This window comes from Petaurus breviceps, unplaced genomic scaffold, assembly GCF_028583685.1.
Source record: "Petaurus breviceps papuanus isolate PSGF00001 unplaced genomic scaffold, PetGlider_PUasm1.0 90778, whole genome shotgun sequence".
Lineage (NCBI taxonomy): Eukaryota > Metazoa > Chordata > Mammalia > Diprotodontia > Petauridae > Petaurus > Petaurus breviceps.
The window spans coordinates 1,020,379-1,031,183 of NW_027187343.1; the positions used below are offsets into that span (position 1 = coordinate 1,020,379).

A 10,805-nucleotide genomic window follows, 5' to 3' on the forward strand; every position below is an offset into this window, starting at 1 on the left:
ACTCAGCACTGATTAATCAGCGAGGGAAACCATCAGAATTCGTGAAAAGTCAGAGTTCTAGCACATTTGAGAAGAAATGCAGTTTTATTATTTTCAAGTACATCATCACTCATTACTGAACTATTAACAACTAGGGGTCAGGATGGCTCTGCTTTAACGAATAGCTAAGACCTTTAAAATTAGGAGCATCTATATGAAAAGAAACAATTAATGTGTTCAAATCCTTCAAATCCGGTGTCTCTTTGTAGGTTAAAGTAATTACTAACGCTATTAATTTGCTTAACAAACCCTTTCTCCATAAATAATGTAGCGCCAAACTTCGGCCTGAGTAAACTCATCACAGTAGTCAAATATTTTAAATACAAATGGCTATGTGTGTGTGATGCCCCTGAGAGGCAGCAGTGGCCAGAGAGCAGATCGTGGAATTGGGGGGCCCTAGGTTCAAATTCTGCCTCCCTGGACTTTAGTTCCTCACCTGTAAAATGGGCTAATTGGAGTCCCCTTCCAGCTGTAAATGTATGATCTTTTGCTGTTCTTTTTGTGTGTTTCTCCAGCCAGGTTCTGAGTCCTTGAGGCCATGAACATCTTAATTCACTTTGATGTAGCTCCTACTAAAGCTTCGTCTGTTGATTTATCTTGTATATAGCTTGTTTGTGTGTTGACTCCTGCATTAGACTGTCTTCTGTCTTTTCCCCCCCTCCTTTGGTTGTCCAACGTTTAGTACAGTGCCTGGCACTATAGTAGAGACTTAAGAAATGTTTTCTGGGTTTTTTTTTTAGGCAATCGGGGGTAAGTGACTTACCCAAAGTCTCACAGCTAGTGTTTGAAGCTGGATTTGAACTCAGGTCCTCGTGACTTCAGGATCTATCCATTGTGCCACCTAGCTATCCCAATAAATGTTTTGCCCATTGTTTGTGACACTTGTCCATGTCTTCCTATCAGTTTGCCACATGGGGTAGCAAATTAGTTATCCAATGTGCTGGGATCCTTTCTTGCTTTCAGCATCAAGAGGATATAACAGAACACAGGTTCTCTACCTGCTGTCCCTTGCTCTTGCCCAGTGTCAAGCCCCTCACAATTTTTCTGTCAAATACTTCTTTGGTGATATCTTTTACTCTGAGTTTCCTTTGTGATTCCTTGCTTGGAAGGTATTACAGTCTCTTCACACCCATCATTTGCCCACACTCCAGTGCCCTCTGGATGAATTCTTTGGAGACTGAAGTAGAATAATACTCAAGTGTTTGCTGGTAAATGTTTAACAATCATCTCTCTAGGGAAAAAATGTACACATGACATTTTTAAGTTTAATTTGCTTTATTAACATTTTTTCCATTGCTTTCTTACATCTAGACAATCAACAAAACAATAAATCAAACCCTGATATGTAGCATTTGTCGATTTCTAAGGTGTAAATGCTTAGTGGTAGCTGGGTGGGACAGTCAGTGAATAGGGCACAGGGCCTGGAGTCAGGAAGATCTGAGTTCAAATGCGACCTTAGACAATTCCTAACTGTGTGACCCTGGGCAAGTCACTTAACCCTTATTTGCCTCAGTTCCTTGTCTATAAAATAGGGATACACTGGAGAAAGAAATGGTAAACCACTCCAATATCTTTGCCAAAAAAACAAACAAATAAACCAAAATTCATAGACTTCTATAGAGTCAGACACAACTCAACAACAACAAAATGCTCATGTTAAAATTTAACAATCAGCTTAGGAGCCTTGAGCTGGCTTCAATGTGCCCTGCCACACAACAGGTGAATATTGATATTAAAAATATGAACCTTTTTTCAGGGAGAACTTTGGGATCATTAAGAGAACTTTGCAGTTTCCTACAGGCAATGTAGATGACTCTCCTCCTCATGTTTAGTTCTGGGCCTATCTATCTGCAGTCAATATCTGTCCAATGTATGTGTGTATGTGTGTGTGTATGTGTGTGTATTATTTGCCTACATCTATGCACATACATATATATCTTCAAAATCATTCCTGTACTATTTTCTTATCCTGGAAATTTTTACATATATTTGTTATAATATTTTGTATATACTATTATACATTTTATGTTATATATATTACATATAATAACGTATAATGTTGTATGTACATAATAATGTATAATGTTACATGTACTATTGTATGTAATATAAGAGATATAATAATACACCACATGTTATGTATAATATTACACAACATAGTCTAGATAATAGCCATTCTGCATCCACTTGATTTTTCCTGTGTGGATAGTTAAGCCAAACTCTTTTGAGTAGTTATAGATCTTAGTTAAGAGGCTTTGCAGTATTCCAGGGTCTGAAGCAAACAGTACAACTTCATCTGCAAACAGGAGTAGATGAGTACCTTCATTCCCCAAACTATTCCCCCTTTGTAACTCCTTTTTGTGTGTTGTCTTCCCCCCTTAGAATATAAGCTCACTGAGGGCACAGACTGTATATTTTTACCTATATTTGTATCCCCAGTGCTTAGCACAGTGCCTTACATATATTAAATGATTAATAAATGCTCATTTCCTTCTTTTTTCTCTTTTCCCATGTTATTCAGATAGTAATCATCCTGAGACATGTAGCTATACTACTATTTTTCCTTTATATTCAATATCCTATAGACTCTTGCATAAACTGATAAATAACTGCTTTTTATAGCTGAATAAAAGTATTAGGGTGTACACTTATCTTCTGTAGGCTCACTTGAAATATCCCTGACATAATTCTAGGAGTTAGACAGATGATATAGACTTTGTCCTATTTTCCCATGATTTTGATCTCTTCGGACAAGTCACTGTATTTTCAAAGCTCTTCATTCCATGTAGCTTGCATAATATGAGTCTCTGAGATGGTGATATCTATTCAAAATGTTGTTCTTCAGTTTTTATGAGTCAGTGTTAAGTTTGGGAAATTGCAAGAAATAGTTCAGTCTGTGATCATGGTGAGGTTCCAGGACCGCTTATTTTGTGGAGTTCTGCAGGATATTTTGAGGTCTGTATTTGTAGTGTGAGAATTTGTCATCTGTCACTCCAATTCTGATATAGAATTCTAGCCACCAAGTCATGTCTTGCTAGGTATTCAGTAGGTGCTAAGTTTATGCAGCACATCAACTTAATTGTTCTTGCCTTTTTCAGAAATAAATTATGCCCCCACATAAGAAGGGGAAGGGGGAGGGGAAATAGACTATGATTTCCTTGGTATAAGGAATTCAGAACAAGCAATCTCCCTTTACTAATGCAAATCTATACCTTCTCTGCACAGAGTTGCCTAAAACATTGAGAAGGCATCTAGGTGACACCGTTGATAGATTGTTGGTCCTGGAGTCAGAAAGACTTGAGTTCATATCCAACTTCAGACATTTACTAGCCATGTGACCCTGGGCAAGTCACTTAACCCTATTTGCCTCAGTTTCCTCAGGTGTAAAATGAACTGGGGTAGGAAATGGCAAACCACTTCTGGTATCTTTGCCAAGAAAACCCTAAATGGGTTCATGAAGATTAGGATATAACTGAAAAATGACTCAACAACAACAACGAAACACTGAGAAAGTAAGTAATAGGGCCACACATATATGCCTGGGGTAGAGCTTGAACCCATGTTTTCCTGACTGCATGGTTTGAAGAACTCCCAAAAAGTCTTACAAAAATTGCTTTTGGTTGAAGAGTACTAGTTTTTGCCTTTACAAAATAGATACCAAACTTGGAGAAAAAGAGGAATGGGATGTGTATGAGTAGGTGTGTCCTCACCTTCTACCAGGGTACAAGACCCTAATCAATATTAAGCAGAACCAGAAAGGGTCATGGTCTTTGTGCCATCCTTAAGTCTCTAGGTCATTTGATCAAGGCAAATCGGGTCAAGAAGCATTTCTTTTTTTTAATTTAAATTTTATGTTTATTTTTAGTTTACATCATTCATTTCCACAAGATTTTGAGTTACAAATTTTCTCCCCATCTTTTCAAAACAGTGATCTCACTGTATAACCCCTCCCCCATCTGCTCTCTCCTATATCCTCCCCCATCCCCTCTCCGACTTTCTGGTAGGGCAAGAGGGATCTCCATACCCCAGTGCCTGTATATCTTATTTACCAGTTGCATGTAAAAATAATAATAATAAAAAATATATTTTTTAAACATTTGATTTTAAAACTTTGAATTCCAGATTCTTTCCCTTCCTCCCTCGTCACCCACCCTTAATGGGAAGATAAGCAATTCAATATAGGTTGCACATGTGTACAAAACATTTCCATAGTGGATATATTGTGAAAGACTGACTATATTTCTCTCTATGCTATCCCGCCCCCCACTTGTTCTATTCTCTACTTTGATCCTGTCCCTTTTCAAAAGTGTGTGCTTCTAACTACCCTCCCCCCCAAGCTGCCCTCCCCTCCATCATCCCCCCTCTCATCCCCTTCCCCCCTACTCTCCTGTAGGGCAAGATACCCAATTTAGTGCGCATGTCATTCCCTCCCTAAGCCAAATTCAATGAGAGTAAGGTTGACAAGAAGCATTTCTTAAATATTTACTATGTGACAGACTGTGTGATAAGCATTGGGAATACAAATACAAGTGAAAAGAAATTCTCTGTCCTCAGAGAGCTTACATTATAGTGGCAGACGGACAAGACATAAAAGGAAGATGAAAAGGGGGTGTGGTCCTTATTCTGGGACATGGTGGACAAAATCCAGAGAGTTAGAACAGCATGCCTGGTCTCTGATGTAAGCACACCAGCCTTTAGTAAAATGTTTATGAGGAAGAAGAACAAAGAGGACAAGCTTGGGTTTCAGACCTCTCCAGCTGACTCCTTACGCCTACTCATTCTCCATAACTGGCCCAGGGAATGCTACCTTCAGGCCCAGAGGGGTGAGGGTCTTACTCAGGGTGACATGGTTAATAAAAGGCAGAACAGGAAATCCAGCCCAGGTCTCCTGACTCCAAACCTACTTCTCTTTCTACTATGTCAGACTTCCTCTCAATCAACAGATGAAAAATACAGTTTCTTGTTTTTACCTGCAAATGGGCTAAAAACATCTTTGGAGTGGTGGAAAGGCTATTGGCATCGGTATCAAAAGACACAGATTCAAGGTCCAGCTCTGCCTTGGCCAGGTAAAATGCATATCTGAGCTTCAATTTCCTCTTCTATAAAATGAGGGGATTGGACTAGATCGTCTTGAAACTTCTTTCTGGCTTTCTGGTCCTGTGACAAATACTTTTTATTAGAAATAAGAAATGTATAAAAAAAACATGCTAAGAAAAATTGGCTTTAAAAATCCCTTAAAGTGCTAAAAAATGGGCAAAATTAAAATTAAACACATGTCATGGTGCAGATAAAATGAAAAAAAAATTTAATAAGGAGGTAACAATCTTTAGTGAGAGTTAAAATTATCTGATCATATATAGGAATAATTTGTTAATAATGGCATATAAGGTACTTTCAGGTTTGTAAAGTGCCTTACATGGATAATCTCATTTGATCTTCACAACAACCCAATGAGATATATGCAATCATTGTCCCCATTTTACAGATGAGGAAAGTGAGGCTTCGGGACCTGAAATAATTTGCCCGTGGTCACACAGCTAGTAAGTGTCTGAAGCAGTATTTGAACTTGAACTTTCTTGACTCCAAGGCTGGAACACTAGCATTTATATAGAACTTTAAGATTTGCAAAGTACTTTAGAAATATCATTCATTTGATCTTTATAACAACCCTGGGAGGTAGGTGCTATTATCATTTTACAAATGAGAAAACCATGAGGCAGAGGTTAAATGACTTGTCCAGGGTCACACAGCTACTAAGTGTCTGAAGCTAGATTTGAACTTGTCTTCCTGACTCCAGGCCCAGTGCTCTATCCGTTGCACCAAAAGTGTCTTTATTAGTGTGAGTAGTCTCTCTGTGCTTTCTCATCCTGTGTGACTGTTGTCCATAACTCCATAGGAAATGTACTATGGGAGTTCCACCCAATATACTGGGGACTTTTTGCTGGACCATTTAGCATTTTGTAGATACTATTAGTGCACACGGGCTATCCATCGGTCACCCCCCACTCCTACTACGTGACTGGCTCACATTTTTTAGTAACATATTTCTTGAATAATAGAGTTTATGCTAATTTTCCTTTTCTTCATTATCTTTACTAATATGCTGCAGCCAATACACACTCACCATCAGTTTCTCCATCACCGTTTGAGTGATGTGCAACTTTAGTCCTTCAGATTGTGTTATTCTGTGCTCTATAGGTGTATTGATATTTTAAAAATGTGACTGCTTGGAGCAGCTAGGTGGCACAGTGAATAGAGCACCAACCCCGGAGTCAGGAGGACCTGACTTCAAATCCAGCCTCAGACACTTAGCACAAAAACTAGCCGTGTGACCTTGGGCAAGTCACTTAACACCAATTGCCTACCTTGCCCCCTCCAAAAAAATAAAAGGAAAAAAATGTGACTACTTGTTTTAGGTAGTCAATTAGGGTCATTAAAAGTATTGTACAATTTCTCAAATGCAATTCAGCCTACTCTTATCTTCCCATTTACCATGTTTGAAATGCTAGAAATTGGATAAGACTTTATATTAAAAATACAATTTATTTTCTTTTTTTCTTTTTTCTTTTTGCAGGGGGAAAGGCAGGGCAGTTGGGGTTAAGTGACTCGCCCAAGGTCATAAGGCTAGTAAGTGTTAAGTGTCTAAAGTCAGATTTGAACTTAGGTCCTCCTGATTCCAGGGCAGGTGCTCTATTCACTGTGCCACCTAGCCGCCCCTTAAAAAAACAAATTTTAATAACAAATGTATTACTAGGTGAACTGGTCTTTAGACTAACTGACTTTAGGAATTAGTCTAGACTTAGCTGGCAATGACGATGCGGAAGAAGTTATACCCTAAGTACAGACAGTTCTTGCTTTTCATAAATGGACCCTTTGACCTCTACATAAAGCAATTTTTATGTAATGCAAATTTGCCCCTACCCACCCACTTAGCCCATATAACAAAAGCATATGCAAAATAATACCTTTATGCAAATCATAAAAGACACTAACATTAAATACTGTACCATGATAATAAATAGAATTATGAAATGAAAGGTAAAGTTCATGGTAAAGTATGCACAGTACTATATAGTAAAGTTAACATAGATATGCAGCATGTTGCCCCTTCCTTATCCTCTGCAGCCTTTTTCACTGGTGGTTGGTGACAACTTTTTAATGAAACTATGCAGAGACATTTGGACAGTGGCTTGCTTTCTTTTTCCCTTTGTATATCTGACAATAGCAAGCAATGTTATCCTCAACTAGTCTTTGAACTTTAAAAAATCTTCACTCATTTGGATCTATCTTTTCAATACAAGGAAAAAGTTCACCCAAATGATGAAATGCTTCTGAGGGCTGTTTTGTTGTGAATTGTTGTGCTTCGACCTTGGGTTTTGAAGCTTCTCTTTCTTTTTCTGCAATCTTGACAGTTAGTAGCTCTGTACGATCCTCTTTCTGGACAGTTCTCCATGAAACTCAATCAACTCCTCCATATCATTCTCAACCACTTCTAGCTCCAATTCTTGTGCTAATTTTACAATCTTGTTACACACTTAACTGTGGCATAGTTTTTGCCAAACTCTCTTCATACGTGTTTCTGTTACATCTTCCCAATATTGCCTTAACAATATTCCAGATTGCATGGTAAATATTATAGAACTTCCAAAAATCTCTCAATATTGAGTCCTTAACTGCATCCAAAGCTACAATTGCTTGGACAAACATAGTATATAAATAATTTACCTTGAAATTTGCAATCGCTCCCTGATCCTTAGGTTGTGATAATGAAATAGTGTTAGAGGGAAGGTGGACCACTTTTACATTTTCATTAAAATCATCCATATGGGGGAGGGTGACCATTATCCAAAATAACCTAGAATCTTAAAAAAATGTCATTATTATTACAAAACTTCTTGAGATTTAGGAATGAAACAGTATATAAACCATTGTTCAACGATGATAAGGGTTATCCATGCCTTAGGGTTAGCAGAAATGTTGTTTTGCAGATTCTTTTCAATGCTCTGGGATTTTCTGAGTGGTCCAGGAGAACAGGTTTTAATTTGCAAGTCCCAGATGCATTCCCTCCAAGCAGAGGAATAACTCTATTTTTTGAAACTTTATGCCCTGGCATAGTTTTTTCCTCCACTGAGATGTAGGTTTGAGATGCCATTCTTTGATAAAATAGGCCAGTTTCATTTACATTAAAGATATGCTCTGGCAAGTAGGGACCTTCTATTATTTTTTTAATCTACTTATTTTATTTTATTTTTTGCAAGGAATCTTCAGTATCTTCACTTTTAGCCTCTCTTGACACTTTTACAATTTTAAAATCAGAATTGGAATGTGGATTTCGTTCAGAATTCTTCACACAAAGTCAAATTTGCATAGTGCAAATTCATATAAAGTGAGAACTATCTGTACTACAAATGGATTACTCATAGTCTCTTTTTCTCTCAGGTACCTTTGTCTCTGCCTTCACTGTGCTATGTGGAGCCCGGACTGACCTCCCCGACAGGCACATGTGCTGTGTCTTCTGGTTGAATATTGCTGCAGCGCTCATTCAGATCCTCACAGCCATTGTCATGGTGGGCTGGATCATGAGTATATTCTGGGGAATGGATATGGTCATTCTCGCCAGTAAGTAACTTACAAACAGCCATATCTTCTCACTTCTTTCTCAAATCTCTTGGCATAAGGTTTCAGCCAAGAAATCACAGGGTAGGGGAGACCAAGGGACAGACAGAGTTGTGGGGAATTTGACCAGAATGGATTTGAAATCATGGACCAGCTTAGAATTGCCATGGGGCCTTGGTGTTCTCAGGGAATTATTTGCCCTACCCCAATGCAATGCTAATGTAAGATTAGAACACTATACTAGGCTTTCCAGGAAATACTTTATTGTTGATGGATTTCTCCCCATTTTCTCTGAGGCTAGAATAGAACAGATGTCAGCCAGTGTTTCCATTCATTACCAACCTTCCCTTCTCACCCATTACAGAATGTCTTTTTTCTCCCCTTGGTAAGAATGGTCAGCATGGTAGCATCAATACATACATAAAGATGCTGTAATGGAAAAATATGATGAGTTGGTTTTAGATAATTCCTCCCCTGAGGACATCTGAGTTGATGAGAAAAATCAGGTCTCATCTAGGATGTATGGGTACTGATGTCGACCTGAGTCAGTGGGAGTGAGAAGAGGTGCATTAATCACCTAGACAGCTCAAGAGATGTCAGTTCTTCTGTTTGGCGTTATAAGAATGAACTGGGAGCTTAGAGAGGAAGTGGTCAGGGTTGGTTGACAGGAAAAGACTGCTGGAAAGGTCATCTTGTATGTAGTCGGTCACAAAAACTTTGATCACGCAGGTAAAGTAATTGAATGTCTGGGGAGAAGAAATATGGCAACCTCAGTCTGTACAACATACCTGCATAAGAGCCAGCACATAGATTCTAGATTAAAACAAAAAGGTGAGGAAACATGAACTTACCTAAAGAAATAGAGCCAACCATAAATACCAGCTAAGTGACCATGATTAATATTGAATATGAAAGAAAAATTCAACACAGTAGGGAAAGTACAGGGCACATACTTAAACCAGGAAAATCTAGACAATGTAGAGAATAGATTCATAGAAACTCTGAGTTGGAAGGTCAGAGGTCATTTACTCCAACCCATGCCCACAGAGGAATATTCTTATATCCTCAACAATTGGTCAGCCATACTTTGTTTGAAGATCTTCAGTGACTAGGAACTCAATACCTTTAAAGGTGGCCTATTCTGACGTTTTAACTTCTACTTCCTTATATGTTTTATGCATTGTTCCTTGTCCTGACAAAGGTGTGTTGGTAAATGTTTAATAACAAGTTTTCCAAAGCAGGACACACTTTTAAGTTTATAATTATCATTAAGTTTAATTGTTGATACTAAGTTTATCATACATTGTTAATATTTCTCCATCATTTTCTCAAGTCTAGATATACAACAATAAATCAAGCCCTGGTTTGTGGCATTTTCCAAGATGTAAATGCTCACATTGAAAATTTAACAAATGGTAGATGGTATGAGTTGATTTCAACACATGCCTGCCTTTAGGGACAAGCAAAACAAACCTAATGCTTCTTCCACATAATGGCCTTTCAAATACCTGAAGACCTATCATGTGCTCCTTAGGCCTTCTGTTTTGAAGGTCAAATATTAAATATCCTTCAGCTGAACGTTATATGGTGTGGTCTCCAGTCCTATCTTCATCCTGGTCAGCCTCCTTTGGACTTCATTCTAATTTGTCAATGTTTTTCCTACCCCAGAATTAAATATAATACTCCAGTTGTGTCCTAACCGGGACAAAATACAGAAGTATGATCACCCACTTTGTTCTGGACACTGTGGTTCTCTCAAAGCAGCCTAAGATTATATTCTTTTTTTGGCTACCACATTACATTGTTAAGTCACTGAGCTTGAGGTCTACTAAGACCTCAAGATCTTTTTTATAGACACAATCTAGTCACATCTTTCTCATCTTGTACTTGTGCAATTTATTTTTTAACCCAAATGTAGGACTTTAACTTTATCTATATTAAATGGAGATAAATAGAATAGACTTTCCAAATGTCAGGAACTGGAGAAACTTCCAGCAGAGTTCAAAGGACAAACAAGAGCCTGTACTCAAAGGTTTCTTTTAACATTTAAAAATCTAGTTTGACAATTTGTTCAGTTTTTGAATCTCTTTAAAGGGGACAACTATTATTCTCCTATTTGCTTCCATTAAAACACACACACACATTTCATC

General features: G+C 38.0%; 1 protein-coding gene across 1 annotated transcript in view; it reads left to right on the forward strand.

Annotated features, from left to right (window-relative positions):
• Positions 1–8,666, forward strand: part of STUM (stum, mechanosensory transduction mediator homolog) — a 78,929-nt gene extending 70,263 nt beyond the window's left edge. The window contains exon 2 of the mRNA XM_069069168.1: positions 8,479–8,666. Within this exon, the coding sequence (XP_068925269.1) occupies positions 8,479–8,666 (188 nt within the window). The remainder of the gene's footprint in view (positions 1–8,478) is intronic.
• Positions 8,667–10,805: the final 2,139 nt, after the last annotated feature.